This window comes from Catharus ustulatus, chromosome 5, assembly GCF_009819885.2.
Source record: "Catharus ustulatus isolate bCatUst1 chromosome 5, bCatUst1.pri.v2, whole genome shotgun sequence".
Lineage (NCBI taxonomy): Eukaryota > Metazoa > Chordata > Aves > Passeriformes > Turdidae > Catharus > Catharus ustulatus.
In genome coordinates, this window is record NC_046225.1 from 47430065 (window position 1) to 47453804 (window position 23740).

Here is a 23740-nt window from a genome sequence, read left to right on the forward strand (position 1 = left end):
CTCAAATTCTATGTTGGGACTTAGAGCTGTGCTTCCTTTTTGCCTTGCAAGCCCAATGGTTCTGCTAATGTTTATTTCACTGTGAACAGAGTGCTTCAGTGTTAGGTAGATTCTCCCTGATGCAGCACTACGTCGTAACATCGACACACATGCATTGACAACACCAACTAATGCAACTAGTTATACTCACTCTCAGTTTCCTGTTTGACAGCACTTTCTTTTCGAGGCAGTGTAGCTGGGATGGATTAGGTTGCAAGCATCAAAGACAAAGACAAGTTAAAATGCAGTTTGCACAAACCATGCACAAGATGCAAGTTAAGCTCTAACTGGAAAGAAACATGCAGAGAACTATAAGCAGCAAGTAACTACATTGCAAACACATTTAGTTGGAGAGGTACTATTCTAGAAATTCAGTATCTAAACTATATGGAAAATAGAGGGAGTTTCTAGGTATTGAAATTTGATTTTTATTGTATAGTATGTTTGAAGAATGCTTTTGGTAACACATACTTAAGTTCTCCCAGATTGAGAAGACCATTAAATTATTTGTCAGACTCAGTTTCCATCAAAATAATATCAAAAATTGACATGAATAAATTAAAATGTACTTATGGAATTTTTTTACTGAGTCGGAGATATTGTCCACCTTTTCAATTTAAAACACACACACACAGTTACTGCAAAATAATTTATGTTGACAGTAAGACTGGCTAACCTTTTCTTAGTTGATGCAAATCAGGATGTTTACACAGAGAATACATCTTTTGCATTCATGCTGCACAAAAACAGATGACTGCAAATTTGGAGAGGATAAAAATAATAAAAATATAGTAAAAATTTTACAAAGATGTTTTCATATTTTTCCTTTGGTTTTTTTTTTCAGAATTGAAGTGTCCTCAAGTGGACTTCAATATGAAATTTAAAGTAAATGGGCATTTGTAGAAAATATAGAATCCCTAGAGTAAAAGGCATTTGCATACATACACTAAAAGCAATATGTAGTTTTAAAAAGATCTTGATGAGGATGGATGCTACAAGCCCCCCAAAATAGAGCAGGCAAGCAGAACCTACTGTAATAGAATGAGTAGATACTTCTAAACACCACAAACATGTCTTAAATACCAGATGTTTTCAATAGGCAACACTACTGATAATTGTAACTGCAATCAAATTCAAATTTAATTCCAGCCTAGTTTTTAGATCTTAGGGGTTTTGGCAGATTTTGAATTAAAAAATGTTTAGGCATGATATATTTGGCACGTGCAACTGTCATGCATTTGTCCCACTTCTTCATCGTCCTCAATTTCTAAACACATGGGACTTATTACAGAATGTGAAGAACTACAAAGATCAGGCCCTGCACAATCAGGGGAGCCTTAGTGGTTTTTGACAAGCTACATCATATAAACATATGACAGTAGTAGCACTCTTTCCAACACTGACTTTATGGTATTTAAGTATCAAAGTCTTGGCTTCATCAGAAAAGAAAAAAAAAGAAAAAAGGACTACTTAAGACGAGTGTGAATGCTCATGACCCAGGCTGGCGCTTTTTTTTGCCATAAAAATGCAGACAAAGGACCTTGCGCTAGCACAGAATGCCAGAACTCTCCCAGCATCCCCTCTGCATTTGAGGCATTCAAATAGCAGTGCTATTCCCAAAGCACAAAAAAAGGCAAGAACACACACCAACACAACTTGGAAACAGATAATCTTTAGAATTTGAGTACAACTGGAGCATTATACACCTACACTACTCCTTAAACAAGTTTACTATTAAGAAGTGATGTATTTTGAATAAATGTGCAATTAGTAGTAGTACAATCACTACAATGAACATAGAAGCCTTTGAAATTACACACCCTTAGGAGGTGTAGCAACATAAATAAATTTGTACAAGTACATGACAGAAGTCTTCTCAAGGTGCAGCTTTTACTCTGGTGAATTGAAGGACCTCTTTCTCCAAAATGCCTTATTGCTCCATAATATTTACACAAGTTTGGGAACTGCTACAAAAGCTGTCTTCACAAATACAAATCACAAAACAAGTGTCAAGACAAGGTCTTTAAAATGTTTCAGAAATCAATTTGTATTAGACTAAAGGTATTTTTTTTCTTGCAGTAAGATTGCTTTTCAAGATTTATAAATTAAAATGTTCTAACAATGACACCTTATAGCACCTCTTGCTTTTCATGTCCAACAGCTTGCCAAGACTTATCTTTCCAGTTTTCCCTCTCTCCAACAAGCCTTACCATCTTCCTGCTTTCTTCCTTTCATTACATTTTTCTGGTTTCTACCATCAAACTACAAAGCAGAAATTCAGGACTCAAAAGAGGCTGACAGAGCTTACTACTTACAGCTGCACATAATTTTGGAATTCAGAATTTGCAAACTGGTAATCCATGGCAAATATAAATATTTCAAACAAGCTTTGAAACACTGCACTTCAAAATACAGAGCTGACAACACATAAGTACACCTATACCACTGCTGCTTTTTAAGTATCTGGGTTACTTTTTTTAAAGCTTTACTTCCATATTCACGTTAGACTAATCCAAGCAGGAATACTCCCAATAAATATAAATACCTACTCCTTAACAAATTATGATTTCTAATCTCAGGTTACATAGGTAAATCCCCCTGCAAAAACACATTAAAATATGTAAGTTTTACTAGGAAGAATTAGCATTAAAAGTAGCTTCTTAAAAATCCATCCAAGATTTATTAAAAGCAGAAATAATAGCAGAAGGAACACAATGCTACCCAAACTCCCTTTGATTACAAGAGTAGATTTTTCAAATTTGTTCAGATAATAAAGTGGGATAATTCAAGTAATAAAAAGTGAGTGTAGATTCGAAAACTGAGAGAAATACTGTATTTTATACTTTTATTTTGACCAATTTCCCAATATTTCAGTTGTGCTACTTTGGCCTTGTAAAAGTCAGAAGTTTTACCAATCATATTTTTCATCCAACTTCTTTCATCTTGCCAAAAGTAAAGAATTTTACACCATTACAAAATTAGCCCTAGGTGTCATAGTGAGTGTTTTATATGCAAATAGTAAGATTCAACACAAGATATGTGCCTTCTGGAAGCTTACCAAACTTTTTTCCTTCTCTGGTTGTGCCTGTCATCTTGATCTTGGCAACTTCAAAGAAATCCTTTATTTCCCTTTCATAAAGTCGTGATAAATAATCCATATAATTCTTAAAAGAAAAATGTACATTTAGTTATCAGGTATTCATACTGATTTTCTTCTATTATAGGTAAATAACTCTTAAAACCTCTGCATTTTCAAATCCTATTAAATAAAAAATGGTTTGGACTACAGAAGTATATATGTTTATGCAGCATACAGAAAAATATATTAATGACATTTAAACAGCTCATATTCATTTTCATAGTGAGTTCACTAAGGATTAATCAGAAACTTCTACTTTTCCTTCATAAGGAAAAATATGCACCACAGTACATACAGATAGGATTACTAGTGGTAGAGTATCATAGAATTCAATTCAAGGGTAGAAGAGAGAGAATTCAGCACCATTCTCCTTCTTCTATCAGACTCTGACAGTGCCCACAAAATCATAGGTAAATATGAACAGTAATTTCACGACCATAAGGCACACTGGACTATAAGGTGCACCTCCAGGAGTCAGCAAATTTTGCAACTTTGTACATTATATAAGGCACGCTGGACTATAAGGTGCACTTTTTTTGCAGCGAGGAGCTGTGTCGTGTGCAACAAAATAACGAATTACTGGCAGTTTGCAAACATTTTGCAGACTGGCATAGCCTTTAAACGCAGCCCCAGGGGCCCTCCCTGTGCCGTGGCCCCGGCACTGGCGCGGCTCGCAGCTCCTGGCTACCACCATGCAGCCGCGGGTCCTGGCTCCCCCTGCCCAGCGGCCACAGCTGCCGCGGGCCCAGGCACTCCTGCCCGGCGCTGGCTTGGTGCAGCTCGGCTTGCAGCTAGGCTGCCACGGTCGCTGGTAGCTCCATCCCCCCTCGCCCGGGCTGTGGCCGCTGGTGGCTCCTTCCCCCCGCGCCCAGGCCAGGGCTGGCACCGCCCGGCTTCTTCCTCCCCCCGCGCCTGGGCCAGGGTCGGCAGCAGCTCCCTCCCTCCCCGCGCAGCAGCCAGGGCTGGGCCAGCACTGGCGCAGGCTCCCTCCCTCCCCATGAGGCAGCCGGGGCTGATACTAGTGCTGCCTCCCTCCCTCCCCGCGCGGCGGTCGGGGCCAGAGCTGGGGGCAGCTCCCTCCCTCCCCGCACAGCTCCTGCCGGCTGCAGCTGCCCGCTCCCCCTCGCGACTCGGCGCTCCCGCGGCACCGCCTCCCCAGACTGCCTCACACTTCCGGGTTGGCAAGTTTCACAACTTTGTCCATCATATAAGGCGCACCAGACTATAAGGCACACTTCTGGGTTCAGGGGAAAATTTTAGTCAAAAGGGGCACCTTGTAGTCGTGAAATTACTGTAATTCTCACATTTTTTTATTAGAACATCACAAAGATGCCAACCATTCACTATCTGCTTTATACTGAAGGCAAAGGAATAATTATTCTGAAGCTATTTTCAAAGTCTAATTTAAATCTTCCATTTAAGAATGACAGTACTTTAATTAAAAAAATATTTGTTTTGTAAGGACTAACTTTTCCTTGACTTCTACCTGAACATTTTGTATACTTCTGTATTAATTTTTTTACTCCATGTTAGTTTTAAACAACGTAATTAAAAGTTATATACATACAAGGGGAAAACATTTCTATTTAATCTGTACAAGAGACCCCTGAAATTTTTGACTCTCCTAAGTGAAATGAAGGTCTGTTGAAATAGAGAGGTTACACAGGCAATAAGCACATCAATTCGAAATTAGCTTAATTGTTTTTCTTACTAGGCTGTATAACAGCAAACTTGTTTTACATAAATATTAAGATAAATATGATACTTCAGAACAGAATGTTTGAGGGAAAAAACTAACATAGCAGAAGACTGATTACTAAAAAATGAAGTTTCCTATTCTAAAAAGGAATAAAAAAGAGGAGCAGTGAGTTATACTTAATATACACCAATATTAAAATGACATGTACATGCCAACAGGCAATTCTTTTGACTCTCAAGACTAGCCTATCATGTACATTTGCTAGCATCATGTCATCACTTCACATACCTTTGTTAGCCCTTCATATTTTCCATAATCTGTGTTCTTGAGCCACTCCATCAGTTTAGCATATCGAAGTAAATCTCTGTGAAATGGATGATGATTGGGTAATGTCAATTCAGCAGAGTGCTGGGCAAGAGTGGAACTCTGATCGTGACCCTTGATAAGAAAAAGTATTAAAGTAAATCTGGAAGCACTAGATGTACTAGAAGTTTCCTGAAAAATTTAATATGGAGACAGTATCTCATTCAGACAAACAGAAAGGTATCAAAATACCTTGCATAGAAGCAAGTTCTAGTGATGCAGACTGAAAAATTGACACCTAACGTAATACAGACACCAAGTTATTACAGCCATGGCAGATAATGCATCTTAATAAGTTTTTTCATTTTAAGGCTCTTTGCTTTCAGGGTGAGTCACTCTGGCACTTTTTATAAAAGAATGCAATGTACACCTGAATGAAAATTTAATGACAAGTGTTCAATTGTTCCTGAAAAATGTTAAGATATTATCACATTATGCATCTAAAAAAAATAGCTGCTTCTGTCTGAAGATGTTTTTCCCATACACAATTTTCAAGTCCCCAGTTAACGGGTGACCTGGGTGTTAACGATGAGCTTTACACCTCTCCTCTGAAAACCTGCTCCAATTCAACATACATTAGTCCACTTTGGCCAAGCCTTCCTTGATCAAATCTTAAAAACATCAGTGCACACACCACACACATTCTCTCTCCCTCCACACAAACAGACACACACAACATACTGTCAGTGAACATTTACTGAAGAGTTTACAACGTGCAGCATAAACCAATCCATTTAACACAAGCTACTAATTTAATGCTCTTCCTTTACACAAAGATACCATCATATTGCTAGAACAACATGATTTAGTTTTTTAAGTTTTCACTTGCTTGAACAAGCTTCCTGAGCAATTCAGGAAGAGCAAGCAAGGTAACACCTCTGTGCAGCCACAAAACAGAACACACAATCACCGTTCCTGGGTCAAAAGAATGGAGGATGAGACTTAATTTCCACATGGCTTAAATATTTTCTGTTAAGTCCTTTTTTTACCGGCCTTGCAGTAAATACAGCAACAGAACTTACAGTTTGTGTCATGGAAGCACACAAAGATTGTACTAATTGGTCTCAAATTCCTGCATCACAGGCAGGTGGTTTGTGCAGGTCAGCCAATGACAATGCCCATCCCTGAGGGAGGAAGCATTCCTGACAGCTCCATCTTGGACACCTTGAGTGAGCAGAGTAAGTTATACCATTTAAAAATTGCCTTTGCCTGTTTCTAAGCTGGAACAGAAGCCAGTCTGGATCAAAACTAAAGCAACTTTGTCTTACCCTTTTTCTGTTGTACTGGATACTAATCAGTTCAAGTCTTTCATTACAGAAAGCTCTTCCATAATACATTCACAGACTTGTTTAAAAAAAAAATCTAAGATATAATTTGTAAAATACTAACTTTTACTAAGTAAAGCAACACAAACACTGCCAGCTTCTGGATAAGGTTAAACTACGACATAATCATAGAATGGTTTGAGTTGGAAGGGATCTTACAGACCATTGACTTCCATCTCCCCTGCGATGGGCAGGGATACCTTCATTAGACCAGGCTGCCCAAAGACCTATCCTTGAACAACTGGACTTGAACACTTACAGGGATGGGGCATCCACAAGTTCTTTGGCAACCTGTTTCATTACTTTTTCTGTATCCAACATGGGCGTGAGCCCTTACTCTGAGCCCTGCTCTTTTAACTACATAAACTGACATACTATGAATTTCACTTACAAAAACAATCCTGTAGCCTGACTTCAACAAAACCTAACATAGTGTAATTACTGGAACATATAACTTGGAATTGGAATCCAGCCAGCAATAGCAACACAGCTGCTGTTGTGATTACTCAGGTCATACTCAATACTGTGGGCAAACTTGTGGGCATATATATACCAAATCTTTTCAACAAATCTTTGATATTCCTCTGTGAAAAAAAGATTAGAGAAACTCCCTCTAACCCCTCGTTTGTTACATTCCTACACCATGCATTTTTAATGTCCAAGTTCATTATAGTTTAACATAATTTACCTGATGGCTTTCACAGCTTTCATCAACTACATCAGTCCAAATGCTCGTTCATATTACTACTAGGAAATACTCAGCTATCCAAGTTTTTATTTCTTCTTTCATGTAACCATTTTACTCATGTCGCTTGTATTACACACAACTTTTCTGGTTAGTAGTTGCATTCTTCATAAAGCTAGGTAACAAATTCCCTGACAACATAAATTTCTCCGTCCAGGCCAACTTTTCCACAAGACTAATCATTCTGGTTACAGTAAATTATGTCCTGTCCAAGAGTGCTCTAAAACATTACAGAGCTTCTGGAGATACCTTTCCCATCTCATTAACAGACTTTCTCTCATTACACATACATTTATACTGTTACCAAATAACACCCCAAATTTGTTATTCAACTATTTCATAGTTTTAAAGCTTCAACCTACTTCATATTTCAAAGGCAGAAAGCCCGGAGTTGCCTTTAAATTGAGTGCTGAACCTGGTTGTTAAAAAAATCTTTGAAATAATAGGTTAATTTATTAGTAGTATTGCACAATAAAGACAAGTACATTAACTGTTGATAAACAGTTTTTAACACTGCAGCAAATGGCAATCTGAAGTTGCATTTCTGTTTAAAATTTTTAATATTTATTCTCCTTTTAATATAAAGGAGGTGAAGCACCTTAGTATCTTACAACAGTAGTTTGAATCAAGCATTGAGCTACTTTGCTTTTCAAAAAATAAAGAGCAATTTCACACTTTTAAGGAAATGTATTTAGGCTCAAATGTCAATATAACTATGTTTTTCCATCTAATGACTTACAAAATCAGAATGTCTAGCTTATATCAACAGCTGCCTAGATATCATCGTGTTTTCATTTATCTTTTAAATTGAGAATTCTTTACCTTTATCTTATTTTTTTTCTGAAGTGCTTTAAATTACTTTTTAAAGAAACATTCTAAACAAAAAATGCAATTCATCAGATGTTAAAGGTAATAAAGCATTGGAGTTAGGTTTCCAACAACATGAGATTAAGAAATTGCTCTATTCCTCAAACTAACAAAACAAGTTCATTTTAGTAACATTACACAAAAATCTGTGACAACTCCAGCACTTGAATCTGTATCTCAAAATGAAGGACAAGCCCTTTTTTTCCCCCCTCTTTTACAACAACAAAAAAAAAGCTTTGCAGAGGCTCATGTCCTGCAGTTAATGAACTCTTCCTGCTTAAATTTAACAACAAAGTCATAATTTTTATCTGTTGATAAATACCTCACAGCTAAGAGCAAGCCAAAACTTTTCAGTGGGCAAGTTTGTATGACAAACAATGTGAGGCAACTACTATTATCAGAATTTTTAAAAAGCAATCTGCCAATTGGTATTAGCATTCTCAACAGCACTGGAAAGTGTCCTATGAATAATAATTTCATCTAATACCCATAATATTACACAGTAATAATAATCTCTTACCATTTTTTAAAAATAAAATCCTCAGAAGAGAACATCAGAAAGACATTCTGCATTCTGTTACACAGCCACTTCCACACACAAGTCCAATATTCCACTTTTGCGGATAAATTTACATGGGCTTTACACAACACAGCCTCTACTTGCTCATATAAGAGCTGGGACACATAGTCTATACTCACGCTTTCAAAATATGGAAAGTGACAGAGGAAAAATACCTTCTTAAGAACAGAAGCTAAAGGCAAAAAAATTAATATGCTGTGGAGCTGGAATTCTTCTGCAAAGTGAAGAATATGTAGGAAACAGTTATCTTTGCCATAAAAATCCAGGCTCTAAATGCAATTTTCTATACAATTTTCCAGTGTTACTCTACTCCATTTTCTGCACAGAGTCTAATACATAACATTTAGAACCGTAAAATTTTATTGTGCTAATATGTATAAAACCAGAATTAATATTCTTTATTTACAAATACTGCAATTTCACACAATTGCAGTACCTTTACTGTTGTATATTTATTACTATTTCTTGAAAATATTTTTCCTACATGCATGTCAATCTGTCTCTCAGCAACCTTCGGGGATGAGATCAGAGGAATGGTAGCTCATAAACAGATAAAAAAAGCTTAAGGGCTGACAAAAATAATAGAAGTGAAAAGGGACGTAAGTCTGATGCTCAGTAATGAGTAAGGACAAATTTCTTTTTGCAAAGTCAAAAATGCAGCTGCTAGTTAGATAATTCAAGCTCAGGAAAAAAATTAGTTAGAAAACCTTGTACCAAACTCAATGTACTCACTGGAACTGAATGATAGGAGGACCTGTTATAGAGTTGAAGGAGGGTCTGAGTAAACTAATTGAAGATAAAAAACACAAATTAAAAAGCTGAGGCTTAAAAAACCACCCAGACTTCAGGTAACAAGAATCAGGACAGTTTTTTATGAATAATTCAAGTTAAGAAAAAAATCTAAGGTTCAGACCTTTTATTTTGTGTTTGGTTTTGTTTTGAGATTTTCTTTTAATGGTCTTAGAGGTTCAGACAGCAAGACCTTCTATATTTTCAGCTAACATCGTTACAAAAGGTCAATGCTTTTTCTCCTCAATAATCAAGCTCTACAATTAAAATAAAATCCTTATATATCTCACAATGCATTGAATTCATATAGCAAGCCCATTAAAAAGAGATGCTTGAGGATTTTTTAAATGTAAGAGACTTCTGCAGGCAGTTATAATTTGGTATGCTTAGCAATATCTCTGCCTGAAGACCTACTACCATTTACTGATTCCAGAACAGAGTATGTTCAATTTTAGATAGATTTTCTTCTCCAGAAAAGTTTGTGACCAAGAATTTCATATTCAATAGTAAGAAATAATACCTGCTGAACAAATACACTGTTCAAATGGCTGGCAAGTCTCCGTGCAAACTGCTCGCGCAGGTCACTAAACCGCTGCTGCTGCTGCTTCACTGCATGAAGCATATCATGTCCTACAAGCAAAAAGGACTTTAGAGTGTACAAAATACAGACAAATATATTGTATAAGGGAACCAAGAGGCCAAAATTCCTTCAATCAACAGAACAAAATCTGAGACTACAGTAATTTCACGAATACAAGCTGCACCAATTTGACCAAAAGTTTGGTGGAAACCCGGAAGTGCGGCTAATATTCGAGGGCGGCTAATACATGAACAATATTCTAAAAGCTGCCAACACGGAAGTGAGAGCCCGCGGCAGCCCCAAGCCAAGCTGGAGCCCGGCCGGCCCCGGCTGAGGTGGGAAAGCCTGGCGGAGGCGGGGCCAGCAGTGTGGGGGGCGGGCGGCAGAGCCTGGGCCAGCAGGGCGGGGCAGGGGGGGCGGCAGAGCCCGGGTCAGCAGGGTGGGGGAGCCTGGGAGAACTGGGGCTAGCAGTGCAGGGGAGCATGGCAGAAGCAGGAAGGCCGGCGGGTGGGGCTGCCTGGCAGCGGGGGAAGCCCAGCAGAATCGGGGCCAGCAGCGTGGGGGAGCCCGGCGGTGCGGGGGCCTGCAGTGCCGGCCAGGGCGAGCAAACGCGGCGGCGGTGCAGACGGGAGGGGGCAGCTGGCGAGCCTGGCGGCGGCCGCCCCACCGGCAGAGCCTGGCAGCGGCGGCAGCCCTGCCGGCCGGGCGAGCAAACATGGCACAGGGCAGCCGGCGTGCCTGGCAGCGGCGGCTGGCCCGCCGGCAGGGCGAGTAAACGCAGCAGCGGGGCAGCCGGCGTGCCTGGCAGCGGCGGCGGCGGCTGGCCCGCCGGCAGGACGAGCAAATGCGGCAGTGAGGCGGTGCTGACGGGAGAGGGGGGCCAGCGAGCCCGGCGGCGGCTGCAGCACCACCCGGCCGGCCCCGTCGGCAACCATGAGCGGGCCGAGCCTTCCTGGCCCCGCCCCGAGCCAGTAAACCCCGCTATGCCATGATCCTGTTACTAATTGGCCAATTTGTGAAAGCTGCGCACGGATTCTCGCTATGAACGAAAGTGCGGCTAATATTCGGGGTGCGGCTTATTTATTGACAAAGACAGCAACATTGTCGACGCACCGGAAGTGCGGCTTATACTCCGTGCGGCTTGTATTCGTGAAACTACTGTAGTTGGCAAGGCACTACCATAATAAATTTTATCCGTTAGGCAGTACTCTAACAAAAACATTACCTGGACGAAGAGCTACATTCATACATTGCAGAAGGGCATCTGCTGCATTAGTGCAGGCCTCAATGCCTCGAGAAGATGTCAGATCTCCCTCCTGAAGGGCCTTTATATGGCCCTTAGCCAGATCCATGTGATTCTACAAAATAATGGATAGTATTGTCCATAAGCTGAAAGCAAGTTAGTTTGCTATACTAGTGAACCAAGAAGGATAAATACAATGTCGTCATTATGACTTCACGAAAACAGTGCAACAATGAAATAGAAAAATAGAAAAATCATTATTTTAAAGGAACCTCATGCTAAAGAGGGTAGCAATCTAAAGAATTTTATACCTAACACGAACAATCATAGTAAACATAACAAAAATGCTTACCACTAAGAACTCTATCTCTGACAGCAGTTTAACATTATTTGTGTTGCTGAGATGAATTAGGTGGTTGCTTTCTGAAATTTGATCCATTTGCTCCTTTACACTCTGAAGCATTTCTTCATAACTGCTCAGCTTTAGCTCAATTTGGTCAACTTCCTTTAGAGCTTCATCCAACAACTTCATCAAGATATTCACCTGTTTCTCTGAGGCCATAATGGACTGAATATTTGCCTGTACAGAAAATAAAGTCACATTTTAGAAGACCTTTTTATATCTCAAAAGCATTCTGGTATCTCCTTCTCCCTCTATTACTGTCAAATACTTTCCAAAACTCTTGATGAAATCAACAAAACAAAATAATATAAGCCATAGTGTTACTGAACACAGAAATTCCTCAATCTATAACACTTCCTTGTTTCAAAAAGGTAAGATATAAAGCCAAAACTTTGCTCAAGTTCTTGGAGCTGAAGTATTGGTCTGCAGAAAAGCAAAAAGCCAAACAGTAATCCCTACTACACCAGAACATTTTCAGTTAAAAAAAAAAAAAAAAAAAAAAAAGAAAAAAAATAGGTGATAAGGTCAGATTTTCTGTTGCAAGATCAGCCATTGCCATGAAAGCAATTTTCAAAATACACAAGAAACACTTAACAGTTTGAAGAGGCTACTGATGGCTCCCTCAAGTCTGTACCCCCTGCATCTCCTAAGTTTTCCAAGTGACCTCTAGAATGCTGGCTTGTCTAAAAAACATTTACATTTAAGTATGTGACAGGTCAGGTTAACTACCTTTTCAGCATCAAAGAGAACAGTTCAACATGCTGACACACTGTACATTGGAAGGAATGCTTACCCCATCTAGCACTTGCAGCTCTCTTGACAACTTCTCTGCAAAGGCTTCAGCATTAGCGATAGCATATTCACAGCCTTCCATCATTATTTCAATATCCTGCTCCTCTCTTGCATTTAACTCCTGGTATTCATCCACAGCTTCTTCATCACCTCCTGCTACACTTTGATTCTCTCCGCTTGGAACAGATTCTTAGGCAGAGAAGGAAAATAAAATACGTTATCGAGTCCAGAAAGTCACAAGCATTTTAAGAGTGCTTATGTTTAATTATCTGTAAGTATATTAATCCATTAAACAATTCTCCTCAAAAGCACCCGCTGCCTATGAACACATTTTTCAAGTCTCAGTCTTCCACGCACTTCATTACAATTTCCAGAACTGATTCCCAACAGCAAAGTTTTCCAAATTACATAACATAGTAAAATACAAATATCCACCTTCCTTTATTCCAAGGAAAAAACCTAGTCTCAGTTTATTCACCTCTTACACTGGTAATCGGCATCAGAATATATTACAGTATTTCATTTGATTTGTTAGTGGAAAATTAGTACAAGTTAGACTCTCTCTTTTGATTGACAGAACATAAGGGAAACACACTAAGGTTGATCAAGACATATGCCACTGAATAAATAAAAGTTATCTTGAAGCTCAAGATGAGTCTCACAGCAGGAAAATCAGTTCTGAGTTAAGTGAAAATCAAATAAACCATGTTTCATTAACTGTGATTTCTCACAGCAGTGCTTAATGAATTTTACAAGCCACTCAGAGGCTAACAAATTAGTACTAACACAGTCCAGCCAGAAAGTGTTTAGCCATTTGAAACAACTCTCTTATCTCTAGCAACTTGATAAGCTAACCAACGCATTAAAAAACAAACAAACAAACAAAAAGCATATTATTTAAGAAAATTGCTTAAAAGGTAAAATAAAGGAAAAAGGTGTTACGCACCTTCTGCAACTTTAGGAAGTTCTGAAGAATTAAAAGGTATGGAAAAGCAGAGGAAAGGAAGCAGAGAATGTTAGCTAGACAAAGCACGAACAGTGTGTATACATTTAAGTGGCAGTAAGTTTGAATGTTTTATTATTGCACAAACTTGAAATGTTAGATGTTGGTTTAAAACAAATTCTGGTCAACACCAAAATACGGAAATGTTATCCTTCCTGTTTCACATTGCTAATCCAAATTTTTCTGCACATGCCAGTCTACTACTACCCGTAGTTTCACCACTTCTGACAGACTCCATGTAATATATTCTTACTTGCTAAGCTTTACTATAAAATATTAACTATTAAAAGATAATGTGACCATAAAAATATTTACTACAGGATAAGCAAACAAGATACAAAGCCTTCATAGCGACCAGTCACATAAATTGCAGTCCAGCAGAATTTAGCACATGCCTCACGGTCAATGAACTAGAAATCTCATATAAAACCCCATTACATTCTAGAATGCTACAGATGCTCGCTTTTTAAAGCATTTTTCCAATTCAGGAGAAATGTAAATGAGAACAAAAGCAGATTTGTTACACATTTACCAGTTCTTGGAGGTAGATTTTATTTTGTTCGAGAAACAGAATGTCTTAGAAATACAGTAAGTTTATCAATATTTAGCACTTCGTTAATGAAGTATTTTGTCTTGGTTCTCAGTTTTCCAACAGAATATCTGTTATATAGTCATCTGGCTTATCTGAAGACTCAGAAAATATAAAGTTGAAAAGAACTAAGAACAAGAAAACCCATCAAGATTGCAAGTATTTTTTTTGTACATCTCTTTTACATCAGTAATTACTAAGCTATATACTTCAAATACAGTTGTAGAAATTTACCTTCCAACAGTTGTGAACTAACATTAATAAAGTCAATTTTCTTTCTAAGGTATCTCTGATTGAGTTTCCAGATACATGAAATGAAGGTGTTCTTTTCCACTGTGCTGCTTGCAACCCATTTGTACACTTTGTCAAAATGCAAATCAAATTCAGGACTCTCCTGCAAAAGATGAAATATGTTATAGGTTCCAAAGTCAAATTATAGTCTCTAAGAAGCAGAGATTGTCCACACATTTACAGTAATTTCACGACTATAAGGCGCATCCTTTTGACTAAAATTTTTCCCCAAACCCGGAAGTGCGCCTTATAGTCTGGTGCGCCTTATCTGATCTACAAAGTTGCGATATTTGCCACCCCGGAAGTGAGAGCCGCGAGGGGGGGCGGCGCCGCGGGAGCACCGAGTAGCCATGGTGGGGCAGCCGCGGGCAGCCCCAGGCACAGGGAGCAGCGCGGGCAGGAAGGCAGGGGGTGGCCCTGGGCGGCCCCAGGCACTGGGAGCAGCGTGGCCAGGGAGGCGTTACTACTTTGTTACTTTGTTGTGCGCGGCGGCCTGAGCTGAGGGGCCACAGCCCGATAGGGGCCAACGGGACTGCAGTGGTGGGGGCAGCGGCGCCACAGCTGATAGAGGCAGGCGCGGCCAGCGGGACCACGGCCAGCACAGCCCAGCGGGGCCGCAGTGCTGGAGGCAGCGGCGCCACAGCTGATAGGGGCAGGCGCGGTCAGCAGGGCTGCGGCCAGCACGGGCCAGCTGGGCTGCAGTGCTGGGTGCAGCGGGGCCACAGCCCGATAGGGGCCGACGGGGCCACAGTGCTGAGGGCAGCGGGGCTGCGGTGCACCAAGTCGAGCGAGGGCAGGGCGGCTGGGCTGCTGAGCCGAGCGAGGGACGAGAGGCAGGGCAGTGGTGCCGCCGAGCCGAGCGAGGGATGGGTGGCAGGGCGGGCGCACCACTGAGCCGAGCAAGGGACGGGTGGCAGGGCTACTCCACGGAGCCGCGACGGGGAACAGCATGGTGCCACAACGGAGCTGCGAGGCGGAACGTCACGGCAGCAGAGCCGATCCGAGCGAGGGACGGGCGGCATGGCAGCGGCGCCGCCGATCCGAGCGAGGGACAGGCGGCAGGGCGGCCGCGCTGCCGATCCGAGCGAGGGACGGGCGGCATGGCAGCGGTGCCGCCGAGCCGAGCGAGGGATGGGCGGCAGGGCAGCGGCGCCACCGAGTCGAGCGAGGGACGGGCGGCACGGCAGGAGCGCCGAGCCGAGAGAGGGAACATCACGGCGGCTTCGCGGAGCCATGAGGGGGAACAGCACCGCGGCAGCATGGATCCACAAGGGGGAGGCGGCCCCGCGGCTGCGCCGAGGTGCGCCAGCTGGCACCGGGGGCAGGCGAGGGTGCCAGGGCCCACTGCACGGGGAGGGCGGCTGGGGCTGCCTTTGAAAGCCTACGCCGATCTGTGAAAAATGTTTCCAAATTGAGCCCCTGCAAGTAAACTCCACGATTGCGGGTTTCCATTACTAATTCGTTACTTTGTTGCACGCAGCACAGATCTTAGTGGCAAAAAAAAAGGTGCGCCTTATAGTTCGGTGCGCCTTATCTGATCTACAAAGTTGCGAAATGTGCCGGCTCCCGGGGGGTGCGCCTTATAGTCCGGTGCGCCTTAAGGTCATGAAATTACTGTAATTATTGAGATGACAGGATAAAAATTAAATTACACAGATGCCAACCTTAAGCTCATACAGCAAGTTTAGGGCCCTCATGACCTTAATAAAGGTGCTAATAGTGATAGTGAAACATCAGAATCCATGCTATGACAGCAGTACTGTGTCAAGGCAAGTAAGACAATAATAACAATACAGAGATGTGTAAGATTTTCAACAAACTTTATGACAACAAATGAATTTAAGTGATCAAAAATAGGTTGCTCCTGCTGTTCTGCGGAAAAGTCCACCATATCAGGACTATATGCTTCCAGTTCACCGTCAAGCTTACAGTAATTTCACGAATACAAGGCGCACTGAGTATAAGCCGCATCTCCGGGTGTTGGTAAACATTTCGTTCTTAGTCCATAAATAAGCCACACCTGAGTATAAGCCGCTCTGTCGTTCGCAGCAAGGACCCGCATGCAACAAAGTTGCTAAATAGTAACAGAACCGCGGCAGGGCGGGGTTTACTGGCTTGGCTTGGGCCATGAGGGCTTGGGGTTGCCAACAGGGCTGGGTGGCCCAGCTCGGCGCTGGCGCTCGGCGGGGCCGCTGGGGGCCGGCCGCCGTCACCGCTGGGCTCGCTTGCCCCGGCCCGGCGCTGCCCCGTGACGGCAGGGGGTGCACAGAGCCCGCCAGCACCCACGGCGGCGGTGGGAGGCGAGGATGGAGCCTGCCTGCTCCTGCGGTGGCGGCACGTGGGGACGGGAGCCCCCCGAGCCGCGGGGTCAGCAGCATGGAGCCCCCCGCCTTCCCCCTGGGCCGCGGGGCCAGCAGCACGGAGCCCCCTGCTTCCCCCGAGCCGCGGGGCCAAGCAGGAGAAAGCCCCTGCCTCCCCTGAGGCACGGGGCCAAGCAGGAGAGAGCCCCTGCCTCCCACCAGCCGCGGGGTCAAGCAGGAGAGAGCTGCCCCTGCTTCCCCCGAGCCGCGGGGCCAAGCAGGAGAGAGTTGCCCCGCCTTCCCCATCCCCTGTGTTGCCTGCACGGAGCAGCTCCACCCGCCGCGCAACAGAGTAACCAATTTGTAACAACCGCGTAAATGCAGGGTTTTACTGGCAGGATGCTCGACTTTGCAGTTTACACTGACTCGGTTTGCACTCCCGGGGTTCAAAATGTCAGAAAATCATTCACATATTGGCCGCTCCTGAGTATAAGCCGCATTTCCGGTGTGGGAGCATAATTTTGGTCAAAACGGTGCGGCTTGTATTCATGAAATTAATGTATATATTGCTCATTAAGAACATTTTAAGTGTCCCAGCAAAAAAACACATTTTAGACATTTTGACAAATTTATGACTGTCAGTAGTAGAACAATCTTAAATTTTCTTGGAAATTTTCTTTGGAAATTAAGCTTGGGTGAAAAAATTTATATAAGACTTAAATAAGTACTGCTGGTCCTTAGCAGATGCTCTCTACAGTCACTGAGAGACCACTACAACTAACAGCAGATATTGAGACTATTGCTATTCAAGCATATCTAGACTACTCTTACTCAATTTACCAGGGTTATATTCTTGCAAAGGTTGAAAGAAAATGCAGGCATAGGCAGCACAGGAATGTAGCTTCTTAATTAACCTGTTATCAATCCAATTATTAAAGCAGACAGTATCAAGGAAGTTAAGTCTAACTTGGAATGTTGGACGATGTTGTGAACAGAGGACCAAACAAAATAGTGACACTTACTTTAACAGCATCTTTGGCATCAACAACAGCAAGGTCTCGAAGTGCCCATGCAGTCTGCCTTTTGTAAAAATCTCCCTTGTCAGATTTTTTCACTTTTACCACATTTACTTGGACTGGTCGCTCTGTTGTCACTATTAAATGAAGTAAGAGAGCAACTTCAAAACACACATACTACTTTCACATCTGTTTCTGCTGTACTTCAACTTCTCAAACAAATTCTCTGTGGGGGAGATTTTGTAATATTTATTTGATTAAAAGAGACCTTTTGAAACATTTTCATCCACAATAACCACAGCTCAGCTTAAGTCTCAACCAAACAGGCATATACCTCTATAGAGTTTGTGAGGTAATGACCCCAATTTACAGTTATTTCTTTGATACAGCAGATCTTGGACCATGACCATGCAACTGACAAAGCACAGACATAACTGGAGAGTACAGTCAAACTAAAAACATTTTCAGACATTTTTCAATCAAAAAATATTCTAGCAAGCTAATTTATTGACAGATCAACTCAAAGCACCCATTTTTTTAACAGATATAATGTAATAAACATACAGTTAAAGAAACATTAGAACTCAATTCAGTTGCTCTGCCTTTCCTTGGACTCTAACCAATATTCTTTAAAGCATTTTATTTAGGCTTATCAGATTAGATGATCACCAAACCCTGTTTTAAGTAGTGTTTCAAGCACTACCTAAAGCTTGCTTCAAAAGCCCACCAGTCCCAAAAGATATTTTTTTAATTCTTTCCTTTCAAATTACTATGAGGTCTGTGAATAAAAGTAGTGGCCTTTGTTTCTTTTTTTAGTAGAAGTGATAATGAAAGTACAAGCTATAACTAATCTTCTACACTACGAATGGAAAGCACCTGTTTTACACAAGTCAAGGACAAAGATTGTACATAAAGCTAAAACAAATGCAATCAAGTAAAAAACAAAGTTGAAGACAAGAAATACAGTGTGGTATTCCAATGTACCTGTGGCACACAAAAAGCAGTTCCTCTTCTTTTTTCCTGCTTTGCACACATTCACAATGCTCAATAAACGTTCATCATTGGGAGTGAAAATATCCCTCTGCAAAGCATGCTTGATTGCAGTCATTTTCTCTCAGCTGAAAGATTTTGAGAGGTAAAAATAAACTCGAGCACATTTAACAGACACACACACAAAAAAAGAACCAGTTATGTACTTACAGTAATTACAGGATTTTAAATTTCAATTTTACATGTAATTTAATGACTTGGAATCTAGACAGGCATGACTTGGGTAGAAGACCAGACCACTTTAGGAAAAAAATAAAATTAAAAAAAAAGCTTACTCACTTATTATAATTAGAAAACTGTTATTTATTAACACCTGCATGAGCCTTCAACTTAAATTTAATGGAGTACAAAAAGCCTATTTGTAGTAGAGGGAATTACAAGGCATTAACATAAAAAAGTTGAAACTGGAATCAAGAAAAAAGACCGTTCAATGCTCAAGCTTGCAGAATTCAATCACATAAGAAAGCACAAAAAACAACAAACATAACCAAAAACCCCACCAAGCTCCAGAAAATTAAGGAATTAGCAATACTCACTTGATTCAGAACAGTTCCTCACACTACACAGAGATTTTATCTAGACCAAACAGAGAAACACATTAGACATCACATTCCAGTGGTTTTATTTAAATACAGCAGTTTCAGTATTATCTGTGCCTTAAAATTCTACAGTGCATTAAAAGCATGATTAGTACACAAGACATGCTACACTGCTTGACACTGAGAATACACAGAGTTAAATTTCAGGCTGGTTTGTTCTCATGAAGATGCCCGAGTTGCTTTCTCTGATAAACTCTTGGGCACTACAGTAATTTTGAAGATTAGTAACTCAAGAACTTTGTGAAAACAAGAGCCACCATGCTGAAGTGGAAACAGCATTGTCAAGTGCACAGTGCTCAGGGCTCTGTTTATGTGACACCCTATGGCAATCTCCCATTCCATAGCTGCAAATAATTTTCCTTCTCTTCATCAAATGCTGGGCCCACCTTCTGTTTCCCAAATTGTACCAGGTTGCCATTCCTGTTACTTTTCAACAGACGCACAAGATGAGCACACAAAATACCAATGATCTGCTGCATTTCAGTTTCAGATGCCTCTTTCCTTCCTTATTTAGGAATTTATTTTCTGATCTAAGTCACGATCAAACTGGTACACATTGCTAGCTCTTGCAATTCAGTAGTAACACAAGTTGGCCACGTTAGGCAGACTACACCTTTCCCAAAAAGCATAACATGATAAAACCAAGATCCAAGACCAGCTCTCACATTAAGTTAAACTTCTGAGTTGCAAACTCGGTCCCTTTAGTCACAGCCATCAAAACCTTCACAGTGTGCTAGGAGAAAGAACAAAATTTAAGTTTTTCACACTTGAATCCTGCTGTCTCAAAGGAACACAGAATTTAGCCTAAGGAGCTGGAAATAAAGCTCCTTCCTCAGAAAAAAAAAGAGCTTCAAGAAAGCAGAGACCACACTAAACTCAGATAAATCCCTTTAGACATTGCTGCGTTTTCCCCTGTAGTGCTGCAGACAAAGGCTACGTGAAATTTGCCAGAGACACCACATCACATCACATCACATCACATCACATCACATCAGAGGCGCGGCCTGCGCAGGAAACAGGCGCCGGAGGGGTACAGAGGGTAAGGCAGCTCAGCACTGCTTGGCCTCTCCTAGGGTGCGAACAGGAAAAGACGCTGCCCCTGCATCCTGCCGGCTCAGAACGCAACACAAGGGCGCAGCCCCGCCACAGCATCCCGGCAATCAGCCAAAAGATCAGTAATTGAACAGAAAAACTCGGAAGAGCTACCTAGAGCAGCGGCGGCCTCCCGAGGGCCCGTCTGACACCGCTTCACCTCCTCCCACCTGCGAGTCCCGCACAAGCGGCCCCCGACGCGCTCCCGAACGCGGCGGCACGGCCACGGCCGAGCCGGCCCGCGGAGCACCGCGGCAGCCCCCACGCCCGGACGGGGGAAGGGGCGGAGGGTGTCGGGGCCGCCTCGCTCTCACCGCGGCAGGGACAGAGCCGGGCAGGGAAGCGCCGGGCAGGGACAGGGCCGGGCAGGGAAGCGGCTCCTCCCGCCGCAGCTTCCGCCCACGTGACGGCGGCGCGCGGCTCGGGTCGGGCTGCCCGCGCAGCGCCCCCTGGCGGGGAGGAGTGAGGCGCGGCGGGCCCGGGGCAGTGACGTCAGCGGTCTGTAGTGACGTCACGCAGAGGCACTGAAGGGGGTTGGGTCTGTTAGGGGACAAATGAGTCCGCAAAAGAAATGCAAGTAAAGCTGGTGTTGACAGATGCATACAGTGCATTACAGTGTTGCACAATCTCGATTTTTAATCACTCTGACTGCATGCTGTTATTCCATTTGGCCGCAGCATCAGGACTAACGTGGAACCAGCAAGGTTGGAAGAGACCTTGAAGATCATCAAGTCCAACCATCCACCCGGCACTATCACTGCAACCCCTAAATCATTAATTTATTTATTGCCCAATACCAGATCCAGACACCTTTTGCCCGCCTCCAGGGATGGTGACTCCACCACCCCAGGCAGCCTATTCCAATGCCTGACAACAGACAGTGAAAAGGAAATTCTGATGTCTAATCTGAATCTCCCCTGTCTGAGCCTTAGGCCATCTCTTCTTGTCCTCTCACTGCAGACACAGCAGGAGAGACCGAACCCTTCCTCCCTGCAGCCTCCTTCCAGGGAGTGGAGAGGGCAAGGAGGTCCCTCCTGAGCCCTCTCCAGGGTAAGCAAACCCAGCTCCCTCAGCTGTTCCTCACAGGACATGTTTTCTAAACCTTTCAAGAGCCTTGCTGTCCTTCACTGGATTCAATTTCCCTTTGAAAGTGAGAGGCCCAAACTGAGCACAGTACCAGAGGTGAGGCCTCCCCAGTGCTGAGTACAGGGGACAATCCCTGCCCGGGTCCTGCTGGCCACACTACTGCTGATACAGGCCAGGGTGCCATCGGCCTTCTTGGCCACCTGGACACTGGCTCATGTTCACCTCATATTCATAACCTGAGAACAGCACTCAGATTTTTGTTTTGCTCCTAGGCAGAAGAATCTAGACTAATTGACAGTCTTTGATGTCAGTGATAATCCAGATGGGAAAATTATGCTGACACTAGATTTAGGATTTGGCATCCAACCAGGGATGGATGTCCAACTGATGTCCAAACTGGCTATAGTTACCTGTAGCCACGGATGAATTCTGTGAAAACTGGAACTACCTTCGCTGTGACAGAGGTTTTCCACATGATCCATACTCTTATCTAATTTTTAGCATTGTTAATGTAATGGAGTGAAGAGTTAAGGATAGACTGAAATCATTCCACTTTACTTGGATTGTATATGACTTATTCACTTTCATGTGTAGCTGATAAAATGTGTTTGTGAGGCCATGACCAATAAAGAGCAACAAAAAACATCTTTTCCAACCGGATTTTTCTAAATTGCTAGTATGTGGATTTTCACATGTAGAACTGTGATTCTGTGATTCCTTTATCACATTTCCTCTTGATTAAAAGCATTAATTGCGATTAGCTCAGCTGATTACAGCACGGTGCTAACATCACCAGCATTGTGGGTTTGAGCCCAATATGGGCAATTCACTTAAGAGCTGGATTTGATAATCCTTGCATGTCCCTTCCCAGAATATTCTGTGATTAAAATATGACTGACCAATTAAGTCTTGCTGAATATACTTTTATTTTCTGACTTGCAAAACAACATGCTGTATAATTCTATAATATATCATTCAAGAGGGCCGTAGTTAAAATAGAAGTTATAGTTTGGTAATTTCTCAATTCAGCCACAAAGTGTAACCATCTCTGTCTAGATCTATAAAGACTGGACAAGGCAGCCATAAAATACTGGACAAGGTTTCATAAAGCTGTTATTAGGCAGAATCCTCTAGTTTCCTATCTTTCAGCTTTAATTATGCTAAAAGAAGAAACCACACAAAAATGCACTTCTTACTGCTAAAATGTGTTTACACATTAAAACTGATGTGACATCATCTACCAAGATGCGCAGTGCCATCCTCTCCCCTCCTGCTTCAGCTTTCCACAGATGCTTTTTTTAAAGGGTGTTTGATCTTCCAATACTGACTTTAAGTCCTGACAAAATATTCTTAAACTACATATTAAAAATTACATAATACAATCACTCACTTTACTAGAAAAATATTTATATGCTTAAAGTGACTGGAAGTATTGGGAAATTGGTATATGACAGGGAAAGCAATATAGGCTTGTGTTGGAAATAGGTACATTAGTATATGTATGACTCCAAAACACAAAGGAGAAGAAGTATGAGAAACAACCTATGAGAAGGCATAGTCCAGAACAGGCTCCTTGCTCTTTTTCACTTCCAAAACGTTTTTTTTTTAAATTCTGATCTGTATTTGCTTAATTTAGGATGCAAGAAAAGATTAGTTATCCATGGAAAGTAAACTCACAGGAGAGGAGTATTTCTGTTTTAAATAAATAAAATTTAAATAAATTCTATTGTCATAAGTTTCCCTGTATTCTTAATTCTGATTCTTAGTTTCTTTTAAGACAGCCTCTTTTTATTCCCTTTCTGCCTGTCATGTGAGCATGAATTTCTGTTTGCTTATGATCACTCTTCTTCATTTTCAGGCTGTCATGTATTTTCTTCTCTCTGGAAGAGATTTGGCTAATAGTTATTCCTGTCTTCTGAAGAAAATCTGCATTATACCCACAGTCTCATGTACTCATTCCATCATGTAGTTGAAACCTTTTATAAGAATGCTACAGATGCATTGGTGTTAGTCCTTTTTACTCTTGTTTCTTCCTATTCCATTTTGGAGACTTCTACCAGGATAACTAGATGACTCCCCAGATACTTTCTTTCAAATTACATTCCATTTATCTAAGGTCAGGAAATGTGATGTAGGAAATAGTTCTGCAT

General features: G+C 42.0%; 1 protein-coding gene across 9 annotated transcripts in view; it reads right to left on the reverse strand.

The window, feature by feature from the left end:
- EXOC1 (exocyst complex component 1) overlaps positions 1-20880 on the reverse strand; it is a 33092-nt gene extending 12212 nt beyond the window's left edge. The window contains exons 1-14 of one of the 9 annotated variants that reach the window (XM_033060066.1): positions 20619-20879; positions 19350-19389; positions 18748-18881; positions 17770-17900; positions 14391-14550; positions 13511-13531; positions 12566-12753; positions 11722-11949; positions 11352-11484; positions 10067-10176; positions 9490-9543; positions 5166-5315; positions 3098-3203; positions 191-235 (exon numbers count right to left, since the gene is read on the reverse strand). In XM_033060066.1, the coding sequence (XP_032915957.1) occupies positions 191-235; positions 3098-3203; positions 5166-5315; positions 9490-9543; positions 10067-10176; positions 11352-11484; positions 11722-11949; positions 12566-12753; positions 13511-13531; positions 14391-14550; positions 17770-17900; positions 18748-18871 (1450 nt within the window). In that variant the 5' untranslated portion in view covers positions 18872-18881; positions 19350-19389; positions 20619-20879. Of the gene's footprint in view, positions 1-190; positions 236-3097; positions 3204-5165; positions 5316-9489; positions 9544-10066; positions 10177-11351; positions 11485-11721; positions 11950-12565; positions 12754-13510; positions 13532-14390; positions 14551-17769; positions 17901-18747; positions 18882-19349; positions 19390-20618 lie in introns of all 9 variants that reach the window. The other 8 variants (XM_033060065.1, XM_033060067.2, XM_033060068.1 and 5 more) reach the window with 8 other exon arrangements.
- Between the last annotated feature and the right edge of the window lie 2860 nt (positions 20881-23740).